The sequence below is a fragment of the Ammospiza nelsoni genome, chromosome 3 (genome assembly GCF_027579445.1).
Source record: "Ammospiza nelsoni isolate bAmmNel1 chromosome 3, bAmmNel1.pri, whole genome shotgun sequence".
Classification (NCBI taxonomy): domain Eukaryota; kingdom Metazoa; phylum Chordata; class Aves; order Passeriformes; family Passerellidae; genus Ammospiza; species Ammospiza nelsoni.
The window spans coordinates 51,159,464-51,184,425 of NC_080635.1; the positions used below are offsets into that span (position 1 = coordinate 51,159,464).

Genomic DNA, 24,962 nt, shown 5'->3' on the forward strand with positions numbered 1-24,962 from the left:
CCTTCCTGACCCTTTTGTCTCTACAGAGGGAAAGGGGAAGAGTTAAGTACTTGCTGTACTGAACCAACAGGCTCCTCTTGGAATGCAATAATTTTTTACAAGTTACTTTTTTACATTCTTGAGTGTTACAGATTCAGAATGTGCATGCACAGTTTCTTTGAAACCCTGAATGTACATCTGCAAGGCAAAGCCCCCACACTAAGAAGAATGTGAACGCTGTATTTTTCTACAGTTCTGACTAAACATCTTCTCAAGTTCTCTTGACATGTGAGAAGCAAATATAATTTCAAAACATCAAACCACAGAAAACCCAAGCCAAAACATTGCATTTATGTATGCTTTTTTTTAAATTAGAAAACCATGTTCAGTTCCAGTTTAAGTGCAAAAGAGAAAAGAGAACATTGTCTTAATTTCACTGAGTGAAATTTTGATGTGCAAATCCTGAGCAAAATGTATATATTCGTAAAAATCAGGCTACAACTTCAACTTCCCATTTTGAGAACAAAGCAAAATTCTATTTTGATTTAAATATTTCAAGAGACCAGAGGGCCAGAACATATTGTAATCAGGACAGTTAAAACACAGACTCATTAGATCTGAGCCTTGCCTGACAGTCAAATCAAGCAGACATCTCTCCAGATTGTAACCTGAAGGTTACAGATGCCATTGCAACATTTGAAAATGTTACTAGCTAACCCAGGCCTGATGGATGGCTAAAGCCTTTGGAGAGGAAGGAGGGAGATTTCTCGCAGCTGGTCTCAGCAATGTGTTTATGTCCTTGGATCTGCTAAAATGTGTCCTCAAGACAGCTTATGATTGTACATTAGACTGTGTTACTCATTTGGAGAAGATAAAATATGTCTCTATCTAGTGCAGATAGACATGAGACACTCCTGAGTGTGAGCAGGTTTGTGTGAAACTGTGTCAGCTGTGGTGCCAGCCTGGTTCTTTGTGACTCACTGCACAGTCTCATGGGTATTAAGAGTGCAACCATCAAAGATTACACAAAAGCTTTTAGTCGTGCAAAATCAGTGTGAAAGTAGATATGCAGGAGCACAGAATTCAGCAGCAATGTAAGTTGCTGGTAAGCTCCTAAATCCTTTTAATGCGTTTGGGGATTTTTTTCAATATTCTATCCAAAATATCTCCTACTGTTCCCAGTAAGAGTATGCCAGAAATTCACACTTCCCGTACTATAAAAAAAAAAGTCTTGGGTATTTATATTAATGGTTTGTTGTGACCCACCTGTATTACAGATGGAAGTGTGAAGGGATCTGATTAGCTGAGGAAAGCATTCTATAAAGATGCTTTTTACATTCAGATGGCTGCATGTTGGAATTGGCAGTGAAAGGAAAAAGGTGCAAGGGCAGTAGTTGCCTTGCCTCACACACTTTCGGAGCATGTGCAGTCTTGTGATGGGCCATCCTTAGACAGGAATGGTGGTATGAGTAGCTCTAATGGTTGCTGTAAATAAATGGAGGAAAGTGCTAGCTGGATCTCTTCTGGAACTGAAAAAAGCAAAGTTGGAGCCTCTGTTTTAAAAATGGAAGGACATTGACTAACTTATGGCTAGGTACGAAATCCTTCTGATTTTTAAGGATGAGTGACATGGAATACTCTCCTGATTGCCATACTGGAGGATCAAAAAACCTGATAGCATTCAGACTTAAAGGCCAGGGCTGGGGACTGTGCAGGAGTGTGTCCTGGGCAGCCAGGGAAGATTTGAACTGCCCAAATGCAACTGTCAAGATGAAAAAAAAGCTTTCCCCTCTCACATTATCTCTCTCCTCTGTGCTAGGTGAGGTACTTCTTACCTTTGCATAAACTTGGCTTGACTCTCTGCTTCTTCTGACTACCTCTTGGGGATTGTGCCTTTCTCTTTATAAAGGTTTTTCATGTTGTCATTATATGGGGAAATTCCTCCCTTGAATTCCAAAATAGAAGTGATACTCTGAAGTCCTTGCTTATTTTTCTTGCAGAACAACACCCTTATAATTGCTAATCACTGGATAATTCTTATGCCAGCAGCACTTTTATGCCCAAAAAAGGCAGTGATCTTTTCAGTGAGGAAGGGGGAAAGGCTGTGGTTTCTCTTTGACATGAATGGGCATGAAGAACAAACACAGGTGTATTAACTGGCTTTGATTTCCCACATATCAAAGCAAGCTGTCTGGGTATATAAATTTTGCATTCAGACTTGTATGTTGTTTAACCGCTAAGCCAAATATTTCTTTAGAATATCTCAATTACTACCACTCCGTGTATTCTCTGTATCTCTGATACATTTTATGGTAGAGATTTATTAGTATTTTCACACCAGGGACTAAAGTGAGGTTATTTAGGTGCTTTAACTTACATTAATAAATACTGAGATAATTCAGGAAGTCTGGCTAGAGAGAATAGTGTGTCTGACACAAGGCCACTTTTGTATTCACCTTTGCGCTTGTCATCTTTGTTGCCATAACACTGAAAAGCTTTCTAATATGTGTGTTACCAGTTTGTGTTTTACTATGCTCAACTAGCTGTGTCAGTGGAAAGGAAAAATCACACAATCATACAGTACCTTGCTGATGATTTTGTTATACATCAATAACTTCAGTTTCAAACTGAATAATTAAATATTTATACTTTTATATTTTCTTTAGAATATTCATGTAGGAAGGAAGAGATATATTGATTGCTAATCAAATGCAATGCTTTATCAGTGAGATACCAGAGTGACTCACTGCTCTATTTCTACAGCTGCAGATGCATAGAAAAAATCAGGAGGACAGTCATTTAGCACTTTCCTTGGATGAACATGATCACACAGTGGGGCTGGCTCAGAAGTGGGAAAAAATTTGTTGTGTGACGTGGTGCCATGTTACAATTGAGTGAAATGCAATGGTGTGTCTCACATTGAGGGGTGGGGACATCTTGTTGACGTTAAGCACTAGACTAACAATCTGTAGATAGTCTGCAGCAGAAAGGGGACATGTTCTGGACTGAAGGTTAATACTTGCTTTTGAGTTTAGTTGTGGAGTCAGGGAATCCTGATTTCCCCCTCCCCAGCTTGGTGCTTTTAAATTCTGGCTTCAGATGTTTTTAAAACCTCCTCTCCAAGCAGTTAGACCTTTGCTTGGAGAAATGCATGCAGTATTGACAAAAGCACCATCAAATATTGTCAGATCAGCAGTGGAAAAGGAAACTGGGAATCTAATCTATAGCTGAACCTCTGGATTGCAGTCACTTCAAACCTCAGCAATTCTGTGATTTTGACTTTCCCTCTTTGAGTTTTTGGTAATTTTTCATCACTAGCCCTGACTCTAAAAAGCTATCCTGCCAGAAAGACTGGAATTAGGCTTTGAGTGTAACTGTGGCACCCAGGCAGCTGAAACCAAATACTGAGGAAGTGGGAAGTATGGAAGGAATCCTAAACAGGAGAGACACTTGGATATTTTTCTTTCTTTTTCTTTTTCCTTTATTCTCATGCATGTTATAGTCACTTTCACTTATGAGTTGATCACCTTTGTAATAATGCAGTACTCCTATCTGACTGTGATAACATTATTCTCAGATAACAACAAAAAACGTTTAATGAAGAATTGCAAATTATAAGATGAATCCTCACATAGAAACAAGTTCTTCAGACAAACCAGATACACAGAAACATATTCTCCAGATAAACCAGATACACTGTAATATAATGGGTACTGAACTAAGAAAGTTGCTCTTAGGACAAAGGTGTGATTGATTGTGTAAGATTTCCCTTTCCACTGCATCCTTTTGTTTTCTTCAGTCACAGAAACAGCCTTGTCATATAATTCAATGCATTTCAGTCCAGTCTATGTCCATATTTCCTGGGAAATTTAGAGCTTGCAGGACAGAAATTTTTAAGCAAGAAAAAGAATAATGACCTCTTGTGAAAGAAACTCAGTTTTTGGATTTGATGTTCTTCCAAATACTTGTTCTTTATTTCACTGTTATAATTAATAGTTATATGCTGGGCATGTTATGAATATGTACTCTGTTCTGTCTGTGAAGATTCCAAGCTTTGCTTCTTATTACATCTCAGAAGACTTGACATGGTTGAGTTGCAGCAACCTTACTTGTGGTGGTTTTTTAATAGACTTGAGGATTGCTTTGAAACAAAAAATAATCTTCCTAAGTGGCTCTAGAGGGAAGACTTTTCTAGTTCCCATCATTTACCTATTGTACATGGCGAACAGCAGTTTCATTTAGGAAAGATTAGTTTATTCCCAGTGACACCAACTTGCATTTGTTTCTGGATTAGGTGTATTTCTTGCAGATGGGCAAATTCTTTAGGATTTTTCTTCTGTAGGCTTTCAGTGAGGAGTCAGCCAGAAGTCTGTTTTATCTGTGAATGAGGTTTAATGAACCCTTGCTAAATCTGCTGTGTCAAGGCAATCTTTTCTCTTTGTCTTTTCACTGATCCATTAATACAGCATTTGGGAGCTCTCCAGTAATAATAGTAGACAACTCTCTTTGTGATTTCAGTTTTCACTTTGGATATATTTGGAACTGAAATCTGACTTAGAGTTCTGTGGTAAAACTTCGTTTGTGTAATGACAAACTGTCTTTAGGTTGAGTATTAGCAACTGTTCTTTCCAAGATTGCTACCATAATGCTTTAAAGGTGCAAAGTGATTCTTTGAGTGCTGAGACTCATCTCCTAGTTTTTATTCATTTACATTCTGTATTAACTAATTAGATTGATAGGGCTCCAGTTATGGTGTCAAATTAGTCACTTGAGAAGGTCATGATTGAAAGTCTACAAGGAGTCTGAGTAAGTTTAGTGACTTTTTTTCTTTTTTTGGCTTAGTTTTCGTAGCAGTTATAGTTGGCCTGTTTTAGGGTCTGTACAACCATGTTGTTACAGGTTCAGGGAGGCAGTCCCGATCTGGTGCAAATATTGAATGAAAGGGGACTGTGCTTGACCAACCTAGCAAAACTTACAGTTGATTATTTCAGAAAACTTGTCAGGAACTTTGTTGCTGCTTGAGCAAGTCTTTGGCCCTCCAAGACAGAGAACAATTTATGTAGGTGAAAAATGTCTCCAAAGTGTTTGATCCAAAACGTTGATACAACACAACTGTACAATCCCAGTCTCTGTGCATGATTATATTCTAAAGCATTTTATTGAATATTAATAAATGAGGTGATCGCTCATAAGCTCTCACAGATACATATCTTCTCATTATTTTAAGATTAATGTTTATGAAATATATTTTTCCACATACAGTGTGGTTATGCTTAGTCGAATATAATTTACAACTGTTCTGCTTTGTCATGAACTGTAAAATCAAATGGAGGTGTGTTAGCGTCTGCTCTGTTAAAGAGGGGATTCTGTAAAGACTTTCACGGTATCATGCAGATAAGATTTTTTTTAAGATCAGTCCTGCTGAGAAATGCTACATAGAGTTCTTAGTGCTTATCCTTTTCATAAGTTAAATTTTTGTAATGTAGGCCAACTACAAATCCAGACCCTCTTGGGTTTGCTTGTCTCATTTTACTTCTTTCTGGTTATTTTTGGAAGTCATTTTGTTGATGTGCTTAGTTATAAGTAACCAGGTTAATTCCAATGGATTGAATGACCTACCTTGTGGGCTTCAAGATAAGCTCATCCTTTCCTGAGTTAATTAGAACTATAGTAAATGCCTAGTACTGTGATTAAAGAATTCCCCTGGTTCTTAGGTGGCTGGTCATTGTAGCCAAAACCAGGCTTGAATTAAATAGCAGAGCTTTCTCCTTAAGGAATCCAAAAAGAATGATAATGGTAATGGCCTGAATGTGGCCAAATGGATGCTGGAGGATAACTGCCTAAACCAGTCAGTAGTGAATGCAGTATCTCTATAATGAAACCTCTTTCCAGGATCCATGGCTTTTCCTCATTACCATTCTGTCCTTGAATTCTGTCCCTGAACAATCTCTATGGGTTTCATCAGATGTGTAATTTCAAAAATCTAAGCAGAGTGGTGGTCAGCTTAAAAGTTTTGCAGGATAGAAAAGTAGGCTTAGTTTCTTTCCTGAAGAAATTCTAGTGCAAAAAATTTAACTGTCTCAGAGTTGTGAGGTTATGAAGGTGTTTTCAGATAGAGAACATGCTCATTCTGTCACATTGGAACTGTCACATTTGGTGTGGCATAATCAAAATCATTGGCATCAACCAAAAAGCAGCAAGTCCCTAGCTCTGTAAAGTGTAATTTCACACCTATCAAGTGTGGAAGTACAAGTTCTTACAGACTTTTTTTAGTCTGACACACATACAAGATCCTGGAGTTCACTTAACCATTACGAAAATGAATTGCAAAGGCATTATATGATCAGAACTCCAAATATAGAAACCCTTTCACTTTGACACATGGCCTTTTAGTCTTTCGCCAGCTGCCAGACATTAATGCTTACTGGTGGTGACAGTGGCAATTTCTGCCAGCCAAAGTGGCCACACAACAGTGGCATGAAAGTGTCACTTTCCATAGCTTTTGCATGCAATTGTACCTGTACTGCAGGTGTGCCACAGCTGTGCACAGATGCACCCAGTTTACTCCTTCTTGCTTATCAGCCTCCCATGATTAAGGCCACTGCTACCATTGCTGTTAGCACCATCTGGTCCTGGGGGCAGCTGAGGGGAGAACTTGTGTCCCAATAAGCTGTTCTGACACTGCCAGCCAGCTCCTTGTGTCCTGTACCCTGGAGCTCCTCGGGTCTCTTGTAAGAGAGGAACAAGAGAGAAACTGTATGTGATGTGGCAGTTGGTGATGCAACCACAAAACCAGCTTATCAGGCTTTTTAATAGCCTTTTCCTGGATGCAGGTCAGGATATGGTCTGGGATAGGGTAAAATCCTCTGGCAGGCCAGACAACCTGTGGGACACCACTTCCTAGGTTGTGTTGAGGCTAACTTCTTGCCAATTAATCTAGTGACTTGAAACAGTAATTTTAAATCAGCTGTTGTAATGTACAATGCCATACAGAGCACTTCCCTGTTACAGCTTTGCATTATCTGAGAGCAAGGGAGTTATCTTCCCTCTCCCCTGCCCAAAAAATTCTGTTGTTGTCAAGAATAAATGTCAGAATATTCCACCCAGGGGAGAAACCAATTCTTTTTTTCCTTGAGAGCTCTAGCTCTACTTACATCCATGTGTTGACATCCTTTTGAATCATTTTAGTAATTGGTACATGAAACTTCATTTTTATTTGAGAACTGTTTAAACTATTTGTTGGTGTTTTCCAGTTTGATATTTCTCCTTTTTCACTTTTGTTTTACTCAGATTTGCATAGTATAATTTGTAAAGTAATGCAGTATACCTGAATAGGTTGTAACCTGTAAAGGAAGATATGTCATCCTAGTACTGCTGTTCAGCCTTTTTCTTTATTTTTCCCTGCCTTTAATTGTTAAAATTCTAAAGATAAAACCCCCTGTCAGAATGTTGACAAATACTGTTAAGTAATTTTTAAACTTTGAATAATTTCTTTCCTTTCTACAACTGTACTACATAAGCAGAAGTTTCACTAGGTTTCATGCCACCATAAATAGTGTTCAGCAGCAGTTCTGTTTTAATCCAGTGAACTAAATGGGCATTTTCTTCTCTGAGCACTCAGCATGTCATTGCTGATGATGTGTGAGGTTCTCCTGTACCAGATATAGTCCTTATGTCTGAAGCCCTGGTGCATTCATAATGCTGAGCAGCATTTATGGGTTTACTAATTCATAGCAGACACACTCTCCTCTCTCTCCATAATTAAAATCTGCTGTTTGGTACAGTGACACATGGTGACAGAGTGTAAATGACTTCATTAATGTGCTTTGTTTCTCTTGCCCTTGTTTTCCTTCAAGGCCAAAGAGTGCGACATGAGCAGGTTACCAGTTATTCTGACAAATAGGGGGACACCTCCTGTCCAAACTATTTTGCAGAAATACTGGATGACTTCAAATGTCAAACTACTGAATGAGGTAAAGGGCTGTCCTTCCTATCACGGTTTTCCTCTGAGGGGCAGGATGTGAGAATCATCTGGCACGCATTGCATCCAAGTTTACTAGCCTGCAAATAAAGTAAGTCAGGAAAGGCTTCTTTTACAAATCCCACAAAGGGATTAGAGGTGGTTGCATAATTGTATTTTTTTTAAATTGTAAAGTTTTGAACCTTTTCTCTCTTTCTTGGGGATGCTGCTTGCTTTCCTATACACTCTGCTTATTTCATGTGCTCCCACATGAAAGAGCTCTTCAATGTGAGAATTGGTTTGTACTGCAGATATGTACCAAGCACTTAAGGAACTTGGCTAGCAATGATAGGCAGCCTTACACTCTAAAAACATTCCCACTTTTTTCCTCTTCAAGAGGTCACAGAATGGTTTGGGTTGTAAGGAACCCTAAAGTTCAGCTAGTTCTAATGCTCCTGCCATGGACAGGGGCACCTTCCACTAGACTAGGTTGTTCAAATCCCCCATCCAACCATTAAAGTATGGAATCACACAGAAACACAGAACAGGCAAAGTTGTAAGGGACCACAGTGGTTATCTGGTCCAATCTCTCTGCTCGAGCAGTGTAATCTTAGAGCACATAGCACAGGATGGATAGACATTGTGATGTCAGTTTAATTACATTGCACTTTATTTTGTTTCCTGTACATTTTGTTTCAATTGACATATCAGAAGCAGAGTTTTTGGTTTTGTTTCTACTTGTTGTGGAAAGTACCATGTGCATACTCGTATACTACATTTGGGACTGTATCCTGGGACTCCAGGGAGTAGGAATTATATTTCTTGTTCCATGATGGTCAGAGCTTCAACAGTAATTAAAATAAATACTTTCATTATGGATAAGCCATTTATGGAAATGTGATCTCGTTGGGCATTTGCAAGATAATGCAAGCCAATTAAAAAATCCTGGAAGCTGTGTGACTTTGAAACTGTCTCTACAGTCATATAAGTTCCTTCTTCAAAAAAAAAAAAAGAAACAAAATGTGGTTTAGAATCCATACCAATCAGTAAAAGCTGGTTTTCAATTTTGTTTTTTGCTGGAATTGCTTTCTAGTTATTAGGAACTGCTTTGTAGTTTTGTTTTTGCTTTCCATACCAGTGGTTGCAAAAACAACAGGTTATTGCCCAAGAAAGCCTCTATCTTTCTTTTCTTTAATTTTTTTAAATACAGATTGTTTGAGTTAGTATCATGAGTAGTTATGCAGTCTGTGGGGGTATCCTGTTTGGAGACTCAGTGTTTTCAGTGGATTGGAATTATTAAGTTTGGTTTTGTTTGGTTGTTTTTAGTCCCATTTTTCATCAAGTAATTTAAAAGAGAAGCCTGCTGTCTTCCTGTTTGTTCCACATAAAAGGGAAAACATGCAAGTTAAGTGTTTGGATCATTGCCATGACTCTAAATGAGTCCTGCAGCAGTGCTGATGGAAATCATGGCTGAGAGCAGTCTTGTGTATTGGTCAGAGACATGTTTCAGAACTTACAAATGATTTGTGGTAGCAGTGGAGTAAGCCAAGAATATACTGGCTGATTGCTTGTGCTTCTGTCATTTGGTTGCATCAGGTCGTATGCCCTTTCTCTAGCTAGTGGGTTCACAGGTCTCATTTTTTACAAAGAATAGCAGTCAAAACTTAGCAGTCTTTTTGCTGAAATTCTCTTTTGCTTCATAGCAAAGTTTTGATCATCACTTCCTTACTGAGCTTGATCTCTGATGTTTCTATCATTCACATGTTACATGCAGGTTTTTGGCATTTGTGACAGAAAGGAATACATATATATATTTGTGTGTGTATACATATGCACTAACTTTTCACAATTCAGCTCTATAAAAGATGGAAATTAAAAAAAACAACAACAACAAAATATAAACACACAAAAAAAAAAGAGGAGGGAAGAAAGAGGTTTTGAAGGGCAAAGGCTTAAAAGAACACTTGAACTGATGTGTCCTTCCATGAATTGTAGTGTATTGGCACCCAGGTTTTGATCTGTGGCAAACATTAGATAGTAACACTACAAAGCCAAGATGGGACAAGAGAGCAGAAAATCACATGAAGTAAATAAGGGTTTACAAGTAGGGAAAATCAGGACACACAAACCACTGAATAGGATTAGTCATGGATGTCCATTGTGGTTATAGTGTGATGAGATTTGTCAGTGGGAAGTAACACTTGTCTCTGTGTGTTTAGAAACTGTGTTTAGAAACGGTGTTCTACACCTGTGTTTTACACAGCAGCGTCTGGAGGATACAAATCAGTTTTTCCTTGAGTACTGAATATATATTTTAGCCAGCTGCTGAGTTCTCAGAGCTATTAGAAATGTCAATAAAATTTCAGTGTAATTAATAGCTGAGAAAGTGAGGCCCCGCAGCTGACTGTGAGGCTGGGCAGTAGTTAAGAATCTAGTTAGTGCTAAACAAAATTGTTTGGCTTCAAAGCTTTACGTTTTTCACATATGGACTGAGCAGCAGATGGAAATAACAGCCTTTATAACTTATGTTATTATTAGCCAAATGAGATTGACAGTTTTTATAATTGACTGTTTACCTTTCTGTTGTTCTATAGAATTTGCTCTGGGGACAGGAAGAAAGGTACCACAGTTCCTTTTCACTGGCACTTGTGCATGTGCTAGTAAATGTTATGGATTACAGAGAAATTTGTGGAGTTTTCTTCCTGTATATACAAAGAAATACAAAGAAATACTTTGTATTTCTTCCTGTCAAGAAATACAAAGGACAGCATTCTTAATTATTTGTAGTTAGAATTAGATTGCTTTCTTTGGCAAGTTCAAGTGCTCTGTAGCTTGTATCTCTCCGTGTAATATTGAGGTGGGCTGTATAACACTTTTAAGAAATTCCATTTTGTCCATTTCAAGGAAAAGAGAAACCATGAAGAAGGGATTTGGCTCAGAAACTTTGCTCCCAAGATAAATGCTGAATATCTAAAAAAGAGTTTCTAGTGCAGGACTATTGTAATTCATAAGAGTAGTGTGCCCTTTTCTTTTGTCACTACCTCTAGTATTTATCCACATTATTCAGCTTCTATTTATGAAGGACTGAGCGTCAAATCAAGATATCATGTACAGAAAACTGTAAAATTGCCATTACACAATGGTTTACTTGGAACACTTTTTGTAGTAAAATCACCTTCTATAAGAAGAGGATCAAGCTCCTTATTGGCATTTTATTTACAAAACAAAAATGCAAACAAGCGAACAGAAAACCCAACAACCTCAGAGTAAGGTGTGACATCCTGTAGTGAAATACAAGTTTTCTGCTAAGAAAAACACTTGTAAAGGTGCAGTGCATTTCAGTGTATAGTAACTTTTCAGTATGACTCTCAAAATGCTAAAGTTTATTTATGTGCTCCTTCAGGAAAATGTCACACTCACCTGTGGACAGACTCTTCTGTACTTTGCTTCTAGTTAACAGCCATTAATGTTGACTTATCTGATGCCCCAAACTTTGTTGTGAAGCAGAGAACAGCAGTTCTGAGTAGGGCTGAGATACTGTAGGGACCAATACATTAGTGTTAATGTGATTTGATATTTGTTGCTACACTTATCCCAAGAAACTTACACTATTTCAGAACAAGCCAAACATAAATTCTGGTGCTGGAGGGCTTTTATGCTTTGAAGGAGAGAGAACAGTAGCTGAGATTCTGTCTTCTGTGGGGCAGGAGAGATTGGAAAGGAAGACAGGAGAGTGGGAAGAAATCTCCAGACACAAAAGGCATCAGACACCACAGTGTCTCTCACCACATTGCCTCACTCACCCATTTATCCTGGTGGTTCACATCACATTCTTACTCCCTTCTCTTCACAGCAAGATGTTGAATTGGTTTTTTAGTGTCTTATTCTTCCTGCTGAATTCAGGACAGAAAAAGCCTCCCTTCATGAACTGGGGCTTATGGATGTTTTTTAGCTACTCATTATCAAGTTACTATAATACACTTAGTGCAAATATCCTGTGCTGGGAAATCCTCAGGCAGTAATTAATGGATTTTTTCACATAATACTTATCTGTCTGTGCCACTTAAGTAATAACTTGCATCGTATTTTTCCTTTCTCTTTTGTTATATTGATAGAAGTGAATGAAAGGACTGATTATAAATCATGCAGAGCTTGTGGTTAAAATATGAATAGGGGTCCAAGGCCAGAGTTGATCACTGGATTGTCTTCCTTTTGGTGGTCATATGTAGGAGACAGCAATAAGTAATCCATTGGGTGGTGCCTCTAGGGCCAACAGATGCAGCTTCTCAGGAGGATCTCCTCTATCCCAATAACACATGGTGCTAAGAAGCTTCTGATGCTGTTTCTCCAAGTTGGGAGGAGTTTTGGCTAGGAGCACAAGGGTGGGAAGGAGAGTCAATAATGGCTGAAACTTAATTTTTTTTCATTTCCTCTCTTTTGATCCAAGGTCTTGCTCTGTATAACATATACCTCCACCTTTGAGCTGAATGGGAGTTCAGTGTTGAAGATTGCTGAGGTAAGTGCCTCTGTTATACCACTGCTTGTGTCACTTAAGCTTTCCCTACTACCTTGAGTGTGCCTTCCATGTGTAGCCTGAAACTGAACCAGTCTAAAACACGTCTACCATTATTAGGACTGGTATTACCTTATGTGTAGTGTGAAGAAATAGTTGTGAGTTGGGCAGGTTTGGGCTTGCATGGGAAGGCAGTCTTGGAAGTTGACTGATAATTGTTTATTACAACATTACACATTTACTACTTCTCATATTTATTTTGCTTTTGCAATAGAAAAAATTTCTTGAGTTCTTCATGAAACAGCACTGCACTGATTTCCTACTGGCTGCAACTCTAACACTAATGGAGTTTCCTGAAGAGAAGTTTATAAGCCATAGTGTGCCATGTTGGCATAAGTACCTCACTGTTCCTTGTATCTCTTTCCTGACACATCCAAGTAAAATATTTTTAATGTCCCTTGAGCCATTGGGTTCTTAGTCACTCTACTCCCTTTATTCCATTAGATTTTAATATGAATTAAATTGTAAAGGAGATTTGGTTGTAGAAAACATACTTGCAAGCATATTACCTGAGCCTCAGTAGGTGAGTGATATTTTTAGTAGTGTGTTGCCTGCTATGGGCTGTTTGTTCAGCTTAGAGAAAATGTACAGGAGCACTTAATCCTCCTGTGCAAACCACACTGCTGTGTGCAGAATCTATTATAAAAGTACATTGTTAACATGCTATGGGCAGAGCTAGTGTCCATGAAGGAATGTAAATGTTACCTCCATGTCCTACACTCCCAAGTGTCTGTAGACATTTAAAGATGTGTTACTTCTCAGTTTTTGTTATTTGTGGTGGAGTTTTTTTGTAAAAACAAAAATCCCATGTGAAAATAGCTTACTTTAGCTGGAAGTTACAGTATTTTCTGAGTTCAAGAATAAAACTGACCTCGCCTTATCTTATCAGAAGCTGAGAAAGGAGTTGTAGGGATAACAGGAAACCAAAGAAAATTAGTTCCATTTTGCAGAAGAAAAAAGGGTTTTAAAAGGCAAGGAAACAACATAAATAGTTCATGTATATAACATATACCAGATGAAAAAGATAGTAATCATTCTAGATTAGCACAGCTTAGATTTTCGTTTCTCTTGTGCTAGGTGAGACCATAAGGTGTGGCTATTTTTGGAGGTCTTTGTAAGCCCCATCTGTAGATGCTGCAGCAGGGATGAATTGAATTGCTACTTAACAAGCCACAGTTTTTAAATTTCTACTAAACCCTCTTTATGTCAGTATCACACGCTGGGAAAAAATACAGATCATTTCCCCTGCTGCAGTTTTTCTCATATTTCTCACCGACTTCCTAACATGCAAGGCAAAAGCTGATGAATTCAGCTTAGTGCATCTCTTGGCTGTAGGTAAAGAGCTTGAGATTAAACAAAGTGCTTGCTGGCAAAAGCATTTAATGACTCTGAGCCCTTCAGTTTTCAGTCTTTAAGAGCTCTACCTGAGACTGGGGGGAAATGGTCAATCAGTGATGGTCTCTGTGGTATAAACTGTAGAAATAATCAGAAATAATATTTTCTGTTCTCTCTGTAAAGAGGGTTGTTATTCATCAAAAACATTCTGAAAATTGGCAGTTGTCTTTCACAGATTGATGTGAAACTCTGCTAGTTTTGGTAGTTGCATTTCAGTTTATTCTCAGAAAGCCAATCTGGTTTTTAAAAAGCTTTGCTAGTGTACTGATACAAATTAGGACAATGCTAGTTCTTTTCTTTTATAGTTCTTTTCTTTTATAGTGAGCAAGACTCTAATGCATGATGAGATGTGCCAGCAAAGCAAGCAAAACTCATTTCCTTCAATGAATTGGAACAAACAGTAATACAGAGTGTGCTTGCCTCTATTTGGAGTGTTTGGATGTACAGCTATTTTCTCCACACTTCTTGAGAAAATACTGCCTCAGGTTTTCTTAAATAGCCTAGGTCTCTCTAAATAGCAAATCCTACCCAGCACATACATGTTTCCACAAGTTCCTCCACAGGCTTTAGGTAAGGCAAAGATTTTAATAGCTGGCATCACTATGCCTTTGTATCTGAATTAGTCAACATATAAGCAGTAGGAAACAGAAAATAATATCTCAGTTCAGCATTTGGTTAACCTTCTGACTTGCTCTAAGGGAAAGGTGGCAAAGAGGAGCTTTCTGTTCCAGTGCCCATGATATTTAACGTTTTTTTCCAAATCAGTCCCTTAGTTTTCCTAGCCTGCACTCTGTAACAAGTAGAACCACTCCAGGATTGGAAAGGTGCTGCCTTCATTACTAGTGGAACACCTGAGGACTGTCTCTGACAAACAAAGCTACAGTCTGGCCATTTTGCACTGTCTGATGGTTTGCAATTCATGTGTACAAAACAATGGCACTCAAAATCATTCTGAACCTTATCAGCTTCAAATTAAGAAAGCATCCAACATGAAGACTACTATAATTTCTGCCCTAAGTATTAATAATATTGAAAAGAGATTAGTAGTATGAAAAATGGATTAAATCTTGTTCTGTGCACCTTCCCATGCTTGCCTAGACACCTGCAGGAAAATGTAGTTGATGCTGTTTCATGGTTTTTTGTGTGTGTTTGTTGCTCCAGTGTGCCTTCTGGAGGTTTATTTTGTGTAACTCTGTGTTTAATTAGCTAACCCTTCTGTGTTTTGCTCTTAGTTGTGTTTTGCATGCCATAGAGCTGGAAGTCCCCGAATGCATGAAATGATCAAAATGTCCATTGCACACCTCTTTGGAGCCCTGAGCTCTCGCATTTTCACTGCTGCTTCTTCATCAGTGGCTTTTCAAAAGGTACCTTGCCCAGCCATTTAGAACACAGGCCTTCTGTAAGATTGCAACTCAAGTATTGTTTGCTTATTAGCTCACATGGGGAGGGGAGACAAGGAGGAGATACCAACCATGCTCTTTCCAGAAAGTCAGCCTACCTCTAAGAATGGTACTTCATTAATTATTTCAGGTACTCTAGAAGAAGTCTTACAGCTCAAAAAGAATGATCTCAGCAGCACTGGAATGGTTTGCCCTCTGTGAAGGGCTGTATGTGGTTAACAAGCTTTTAGGGTTATTTTGTCCACTGGGGTTCAAGGGATAGCTGAATGATGAGCAGAATTGGTCCAGGCCAACTTAAAAGAACATCTTCATCACTGACCTATTGATAGCTTGGTTTCATTTCAATAGGAGTTAGAAACAATCAAGAGTCTTGTTTGTGTGCCTATGTCAATACTGATCAGACTCTGTAATCAGATCACTTTAATTTTTCCTTCTTAAAAACTCATCCTCATTAGGGAACTATAAAAGTGACTTTACATCATATAATATCCTTCTCATTCAAAAATGTACACCAGATGCAGTTTTGTATACTCCTTATGCATATAGTTCATACTACACATTTATATTTTTAAGAATTAATATTTTAAATAATTTTTCACATCTAGTTCCATTTATATTTACAGTTCTTACTTGCCATATATCTAAACAATGGCAGAATAAAACTGCTAAAACTGAAAAATATATAAGTATGTGAACAGTCATTTACTTTGTGTTTTGCTTGTTACGGATTTGGAAGATTCTTGTGGTCATTGTGAACAATAAAGCTTAGTGCAGGACAAAGGACCAAAACTGCTTCTTCAAGAAGACTATTTTACAGTTCTGTCACAAATCTGCTCAGCTCCATCAAGATTTTTATCTACTTAGTAGTTACTGTGCAATGTGGTTACACTGTCTACTCCAGTTACTGAAGGTCTTACAGAGACCTAGCGCCTCCCACAAAATACCTGATGAAGGACAGAAACTGCACTTTGCAGTGTGCTGTCCCCAAGATCCTAGCTGTGTAACGCTTTAGCGGCCACTTGTGCAGGATCACCAGGGGCAGAAGTCAAGCATGACTCTGGGCACAGCACATTGCCAGAAACCTGTCAGCAGCTGGGCTTGGAGTTGGGAACTGGATGATCCATCAGCGTTCTTCTATTGCTGCCTTGGTTCCCATGGGATCTCTGAGAAGAGGAGCCCTCTGCTGGATTGCCAGTTATTAAAAGGCAGTTGTTTGTGTTATTTATGGTAAAATGCTATTGTATTTTCTGTGTTAAGAAAGGCTTTAAAAGTTTTCACATTAGATACAGTACGTAACGATTATCATAGAATAAGTGGCAAATACCTTTACACCAGAAGCAACAAGCTTGAAGAATTGAAGGATATTTACAGGATATTGCAGACATAGACTTGCAGCAAGGTAGTTACAATAAGTATCAAGATATGAATAATCAAAGCCTCATTCAATGAGCTCTGTACAAAGTGAGACAAGTACCAAAATCACTTGGATTTGACAGGAGACTTTGCCAGTTTTGCCCTGCCATTCCTGCAGCTGTGTGACTGATGAGTTACTTGGCTTTCCAACCAAGACTGCTAAAAACTTCTAATGTGCTAAATAGTAAGGAAGGCTGACTATCTATCTGCATGTGAGAGACCTTGGTATCCTCCTAAACTGTGTTCCTGGTAAGGGGGAGTTGATCTCTTTGTGCTGCTGTCTTGTTTCCTCATCAGGTTTGCATTGAGACATATGTATCTAGCTGTCACCAGCGGAGCATTAACACCGCTGTGCGGGCAACCCTCAGCCAAATGTTGAGTGACTTGACTTTACAGTTACGACAAAAGCAAGAAAACATGGTGAGCCTTCTGGCATCAACAAATGGTTCCATGTCCATGGCTGCATACCATTTTGTTCTCATTCATCTGAATGCCTTATGGCTTTTATTTGACACTTCCTCAGTTAATCCTGTTTAAAAGTTTTTTGGGCTCTGACTATGCCTGCCTAAGAGCTCTCACATTGTCAACTTTAGTTGGCTGGTTTATTTTTTTTTTTCTTTGCATTAAATAAAAGACACTTTGTTCTAATGTCAGGCTGCCTCAACTTTTTCCATTCTTTTATTTTGTTTTCTTGTTTTTCTAAGGTGCATTGAAATCCTTCTGCCAAAACTTTTTGCATGACAAATATTTACATAGTAAAAAAACAGATTCTCAACTAAGGAAAGTGTAATTGCGATTTTTCTTCTACTTTTTTTAATAGAAGATATTTTAACTTATGAATTTTTTTTCTTTGTTATAAAAAAATTATAATTTTATTTATTTCATTATTAAAACCCATGAGAGCTGTTTGAATGACATCCCAGCACATTTTCAACTGTAGATGTTCTGGGTACATGTGGAATTACACTGACGTCTTACGTTGTTTGTACTGTTTTGTATAATACCATATTGTTAAAGAAGTATTATTTGTAAAAGTCAGTTTCTATTTATTAGGAAAATTTAAGGACTCTAGTTGTACAGATTGATTTCCTTACATCTGTTTTGGGTTAAGATGATCACTTCTATTTTGGATTAATAGACTAGATTGTTTTTATCCTGCTGAGCAACTGCAAAAATAATAATTCAGTTTAAGTAAAGTTGTCTTCTGTTGGTGCTAAGTAGGTTCATTTTACTAGCCAAAGCATTTACCAAAAAACCCCCAAACAAACAGAAAAATTTTGCGTCTGCAAATTCAATTTTGTTAGATCTTTTCTTAGCTGAGGAGTATATAAAAGCATATGAAAAGTGAATTTAGCTCCTGACATTTTGTTATTGATGCTTGAGAGAATTTGGCTTGACCCTGTTGTGCACAATAGGAAGAATCCTATACCACAGCTGAACCAAGTGATGTATGAGGTCATTTCCATTTCCTGACTGCCATTAATTTTATTGGTATTGTAACATTAACACTGTCAGTGTTCTAAACTCTCTAATACTCAATTGATTTTGGTTTCTAAGTAGTTTGTGAAGTCTAAACTTTGCTTTTCTCTTAGTTATTTTCAATGCAATTTATATGCCTAATTATTACTGAGTTGTTCTAAGTGTAGGAAATCCCTTAAGGACTTACAAAACTTTGACCTAAATGAGATGCAATTTCCTTTAATCTAAATGACTGTTAAAACAGATCTTAAGGAATTTTTAAAAATATTTTGCAAAAAGTTCCATTAAAAACCCTAGCAAAAGACCCCAAACAGATAGAGGACAATTTAAGAATTGAATTTAAGAAAGAATTGAATTTAAGAAACTTCTGCTGTTAAAGTATTGCTTCTATAATGTTCCTTTGTCCCTTGTACCAATTACACCACCTTTGTCTTTCCTCAACAGATAGTTGAAAACCCTGACAACTTGCAGAAATTCAAGAGTCAAGGTATTTGTAAAACTTTTTTAGTGACTCCTTCCAATCCAGCTTTTTTATTCCTAACTTTCTTTTTATGACCACAGTGCTGTTTGATGTCATGGGAGTTGCACCCTCAGGATTTTGTAACTTCTCTATAGTTTGGTGCTTTCTTGGTTACCTGTGATAAGAACTGAGATAGCCCTGTCAGCTCCTGATATTTCCAGTTGTGTCTTCATTTGGACCATGGTAACAGCATTGCACTCAACATAGTAATATATTATTGTTTCAAGGTGCTAACAGGTGTAATTAAGGAGTTTCAGTGGTCTGAAAAAAGTTTCAGTAAGTGCCTTTACTTCCTAAAATGAAATAGATTTGCAGAGTAGAATGTGGAATCTGAAAACAATGGTTACTCTATTTCAGGCCAAAGACATTGTTTATATAATGACTACTTGCCAGGTGATTATTTTACAAGAGTATGTTTTTCTATCCCCTTTGTGGCTTAACTTCCAACATCTTCTAGTAGGAAAAATAGTCTCTGGTTTTGACCTTCACTCAGGATTTTGGTAGAACTTGTGTGAATGGAGGCTAAAATCTTTGAAGAGCACAAGCATTCTTTGATAAGATCAGAAGTTGGTCAGACATCAGAAAATGTGTAAGAGAGAGAAGCTGCAGGGGGAGATACTGCAGAAATTGGCTGCCATGTAGAAAACTGGGGCCAGTCTTTTTTATTATCTAATTATATACTTATTTTATTATCTGAATTTAATTTCAGCTAACCTTCTGTAAATGCATGTAAGCAATTAGTGCTCTCTCCGGGTTTCATACTGCTGCTTTTGCATGTTGTGGCGATCACTTTCCTATCTAGCACTTTTCCTACTGCATCTTATCTATGAATTTGGGTAGCCCTGCTCCTTGTTTAGAAGCTCTGACCAGCTCTGAGAACCCATGCAGTTAATTGATGTTGTTATCCAGCTGTTCATATGTAATGCCTCTGATATTTGTCCTTTTTGGAGGTACTTCAACTGAGTCTCTTTGTGATGATGTTGTATCTGTCCTCACTGTACTCTGTGAGAAGCTCCAGGCTGTCATAAAGTGAGTTATTTAAGTTTATAATTTTAATTTATTACCTGGAGGTTGAGAGTTTCACTGATGCATGTGATTGTGCTGTTGAAGTTCTGGAATTATGGAGCAGAGCTGTGCTTAAATGAGGTGTTTGCTAGAGAAAGTATTATTCATGATGCATTAATTTAATCCTTGCTTGAAATGAGGAGCTAATTTGCCTTCTTTGTGCATTGTTCAGCTTTACTGAGCTTCCAGTAAATCTAATCTATAGTAACTTCCATACAGCAGCAAAATACTAATACAAAACACTAATAATCTAAGAAGTTTTCTTTTCTGGCTGGAAGAACCATCATAGAGAGAATAACAATTACAAGAGCCATGGAGAGACCTAACAGATATTATATTCAGAATTAATAAATCAGTCCTTCTTAGACAGGCTTTATCCAATTGCAGTAATTTGTGTTATCAAAGAATTCCTCCAATTTAGGAATATCATACACTCTACCTACTTGAAAATGTATGATCTTAACTTCTAAAATGTGTTTGTTATGGACAGGAAGTGTGTTATATGCTGTGCAATTTTCAGAATCTACCAGAGGCAAAGATAGCACAGGCATCTATGTGCAGTTCTTTTGCAGACTTTCTTCCCATAAGTCTCTCTAATAACAGCAGGATTACAGAGGAATGCCTTACTTAGCATTATTTAATCAGTGTCAGCATCTGGGAAAATAAAATCAAGAGTGCAGAGATGCCCTGTACATTCCCATGCAAGTGTCAACTCTAAGGGGATGATCATCTGCATTAAGACACATTGTAAGAAAAGCTGTTGGGAAACAAGGCATCTGTACCTGGAATGCATGTATCTTTCCAGATAGATGTAGGCTGTTGTGAGGAAACATATATCAGCTTTAAAATATATAAGAGGCCAGCAGTTTTCAACCCTCCATACCACAGAGTTAAAAATCCAGCTTTGAGCCTCAGGATTCAGGGTTTTCTCTATGGCATGTGAAACAGGTATTGTTGTACTTGGATACAAATTCATACATACAAAAGGAACTCAGGCAGTGACAGAAAAACAGATCTCACTCCTTAATTTCGATTGAGATAAATCCATTCTTTACAGCTTTCTTGACGTACAGTCACATATCAGAAAGTGCATTCCTCCAGCTCTCATCTCTGACCAAAAGAGAATTATTAAATCCTGGTTTTCTTAGGAGTGAAAACCATATTGTGGGTACACTTGCCATAGAGTGCTCCTTTCTTAAGGCGACCTCAGCCTTGCTTGTCTCCTGGATCCCACAGCTGATGTTAAGAGTAGGGGCAGGCACAGTGCATGTTACAAGTGTATCAGTTCCAGGTGTCCACAGGTTCTTTAATATTCCTTCTCATGAAGCTTTCTTTGAGTTTATGGTTCTGACAGAGTTACTGGTAAGGCCCTGAAAGGTAGCCATGTTACTGTGTGGCTTTCTGCTTGGAGACATTAACCATTTGTGGTTAATGACCACTTTTGACCATTGTGGCTGTCACCAAGAAAAAAAAATAACCAGAAGAGAGTAGCCTAAACATGCTTCAGATTTCCTAAAGAAACTATCCAATAGTCCAAAAATGTTCTGTTTTCTACTTTTCCTCTGTTTAAGGTTCCTTCTCAAGATTTTAGATTGAATTTGAGTAATTATTTGGGTTTTATTCTTCCTATTTTTTCACCTTTTTTTTTAATGCAGTAGATCACTGCATGCAATCAGTGCAAAATAAGTGGGATGATGCAGGTGATCACACCATTGTAAATTGACAGAAAGAAGCAAAATAAATCACTGCTATAAATTATGGTATAATTTTCAAGTGAACTAATGTGGTTATTTTAGAAAATTAAGTAGTCTGTTTTAATATGATGTGAATGGCATCTTTTCTTTGCCAGTGACAATCGTCAACTTCAGCTTCTTTACTTGGAGTGTATCCTCTCCATGCTGAACAGCTCCTCCCCCAGCATGCACCAGCACAAAGGATTCACTGATCTAATATGGTGAGTACATCTGAAGACTAATGCAAATACTCAGTTTGTAAATGTAAAAGGACCCGTTCCCCCCAGCCTTGCAAAAAAACCTGTAAAAAGTCTCCAGGTGTGGGTAGAGCTTGCTGTTAACCTACTATCAGTTCTTTCTGTGCCTCATATAAAATTGGTTAGGACTGCCTGCTCAGCTGCCGCATTAAATCCTGGTAGTGAATTATCACTGTAATGAGGTCTAATGGATTTAGCCAGAACAGAAAACCTCTTATGCTTTCTGCAATAGTTTGGATTTGTGTGTGGCATTGAACACAGAGATGCTCTGCTTGTTGTAGGAGGGTACTGTTGAGATTCTTAATGTTCTGATACAATAATAAGCAAAGAAGAAAGAAGATAAGCAAAATTAATGTCAAATGTGTGCTGGTGACCAGAAATGCTTATTATGACCTGCATTGTTGTGTAAAGTTTGAGGCCGAATAGTCTTAATGTTGCTTCTATTTCATCAAGAATTTCTCCTTTTTAATCCACTTCACCAGGAAGGCTTGATATCTTTGGTGTTTGTTTTTATATCTAAATTGATACCATCACATCAAAGCACCATCACATCCTGCTTTCCTTGTGATTGAAATAGTGGGGTTTTTATAGCCTGTGGATAATTGAGTCATATTAATAAAGCAAGAATGTAACTAATACGCAGTTCCTTGCAGTCTGTGCCCATCTTTTGACCTTGTCAGGTGATTGTATTAAGGAATGATATATGTGACTGTTAATGACAAATGTGGTTTTTGTGTTTTTACCCTGTAATTTTTGAAACTGAAGTGATTGACTTGGGCCCAGTTCTAAAGGTGGAACATGTAGAGGCACCCATAACTCCCCTGCGGTCCCAGGAACATCAGTGGCTGCCTAACTGGGAGGTGTTCAGACTGGTAACACTTGGCAGTGTGGCACAAGGACCCAGTGCTGAGGCCTCTTGGAGGTCTAACAAAAGAGCAGAACTCTCTGTCCCATGGCAGATTCACTTCAGAAGTTTCTGCCTTTGAATTTCACCCAGCCCTTTTTTTCTGCTCATGTGACAGACTGTGGGGCCATCCTGTGAGCAAGGTCACTGAAATTATCTCAGTTAAAAGAAAACACTTCCTGTTTTATTTACAATTTACATCCTTTTGGTGATCCAGTTTATGCTGGAAATCTGCAGGTGTTTGTGTCTGTAGCTGTGTACCAGGAGGGCAAGCCATCAGGGACTTCTTAACCCGCACTGCTGCCAAGGAATGAACATGCATGCTTCAGCTACCTGCTTAAGTGGGGGAAAAAACCCTAAAACACTAGGTAGATATGAAACAGTTTAAACCGCAAACATAATTTTGAATATTTTGTATGCACTAATACATTACCTGTCTGGTGAGGTTGTGATGCAAACTGGTAGCTGTTCCTATTCTTTAAGGAGCTGTTGCCTACATGCACACAGCTTTCACTCCGACAGACACTTTGTAATCAGTTCCCAAAGAAGATAAAGAAGGGAGCAGATAGGGAAGATTTAGCTCTGTGTGTTGACAGTGTTCTCCATAGTTTGATACAGAAACACTTTGACAGGATTAAGATATGTGGGGAATATATTGTTGCAACCTGTGATTATGCCTGCTTTGAGACAGGCATATTTCTTAAACAGTAAATTGTTATGTTTTGAAATGGACTTGATTGGAGAAATAAATGGAATAAACAAATTTAAAGTAATTATCTGATTTCCTATTAAAAGCTGGTTTTCTTTCCATGACTTGGGAAGCTGAGCTGTTTCAGATATCTTGTTAAGAGAAGCAATGAAAATTCTAGACTGCATAAAACCTTGAGAAAATAAAATGTAGTTACCTATGAGGACGTGTTTTATCAATTGTTACTTGAAATTGGGTGCTTGCTCTAGGTACTTGCTTGAACCTCTGAGACGTGGGTGAAAACCAGATTTAGGACTCATTCTCATGCAGCACTTGACTTCTTAAATTAAGATCTTGCAGACTGAAGTAAAATGTCAAGTGTGTGAGTGCAAAGCTGAAATAGCAGCTAATGGAGCAAAGTGCTGAGCTGGCTTTGGTTCCACAGAGGAGTGATTTGCTGGTGTTGAACCACTTAACATGAGTGTTAGACAGTTGAAGGAAGGATGGGTATTTACTGTATAGTAGCATATGTGTAGTACAGTGCACACTGTGAGTTATTGTACAGGGCTTTCATTGTGTTCTGAAAAGACAGCCAAACAGATGCTCACAACTAAGGGTGCTTACTAAAATAATGCATGTGCAGTTCAGCGATGGAATATTCAGCCTTCTAGTTAACATAGATTAGTTCTTGTTTAGTCAGGCTTTTTTAAAGCTCCCAAGGTGAATTGAAAAAGAGACACTGAGCAGTGAAAGTCTAGATTTTCTACTTTGTGATGGTCTGCAGCTGGTGAAAAAGGCAGGCATGCTATCCTGCAAAGGGACAGCACTGTGCAGCAACATGAACTTGCAAAATCACTACTATGTTTCTGCAGCACACAGAGATCTTTCCATATGGACTAGCATGCTGATGATTGAGAGATGAAAAAAGCCTGGCATAATTTGTTTTTCTATCTAACCACTGCTGTTTGACTGATCATTAAAACAAGAGTATGTATCTCATTTAACCATGGGCTATTTTCAATCTGTTCTTGTAAGAGTATTTTTTCCAGTTACCATCTGCTGCTTTTCTTTCTCAGGAAGCAACTGTGTCCAGCCCTAATAGTAATCCTGGGAAATCCAATCCATGATAAAACGATCACCTCTGCCCACAGCAGCATCTGCCTTGAGGCTGATTCCCCTTCCTCAGGGATCTCTGATCATGGCCGGGGTTCAGGTTGCTCTTCCACGGCCCCTGCCCTTAGTGGGCCCGTTGCACGGACCATATATTATATTGCAGCAGAACTGGTTCGACTGGTGGGGTCAGTGGAATCCATGAAGCCTGTGCTACAGTCTCTGTATCACCGCATGTTGCTTTACCCACCACCTCAACATCGAGTAGAAGCCATCAAAATTATGAAAGAGGTAGGACAATCACATGTGCAAATCCAGGCATATAAAACAAAGTGTTTATTTAACAGTAAGTTTTGCTGATATGTGCACACCAATGCATTTCAAACCTTCCCACCTAGGGATGTTGAACTTGTCCTTTCTGAGCACAGCTGGTACAGCAGCACCACTCTAACAGATAGTTTGATGCAGTTGTAATAGCTGTATGTC

The 24,962-nt window shown here is 38.2% G+C and overlaps 1 protein-coding gene across 1 annotated transcript in view; it reads left to right on the forward strand.

Moving 5' to 3' along the window:
- Positions 1–24,962, forward strand: part of ARFGEF3 (ARFGEF family member 3) — a 95,678-nt gene that overhangs the window by 17,655 nt on the left and 53,061 nt on the right. The window contains exons 5-10 of the mRNA XM_059468287.1: positions 12,387–12,455; positions 17,018–17,140; positions 18,644–18,686; positions 19,670–19,748; positions 21,634–21,738; positions 24,443–24,767. Coding sequence (XP_059324270.1) covers positions 12,387–12,455; positions 17,018–17,140; positions 18,644–18,686; positions 19,670–19,748; positions 21,634–21,738; positions 24,443–24,767 — 744 coding nt within the window. The remainder of the gene's footprint in view (positions 1–12,386; positions 12,456–17,017; positions 17,141–18,643; positions 18,687–19,669; positions 19,749–21,633; positions 21,739–24,442; positions 24,768–24,962) is intronic.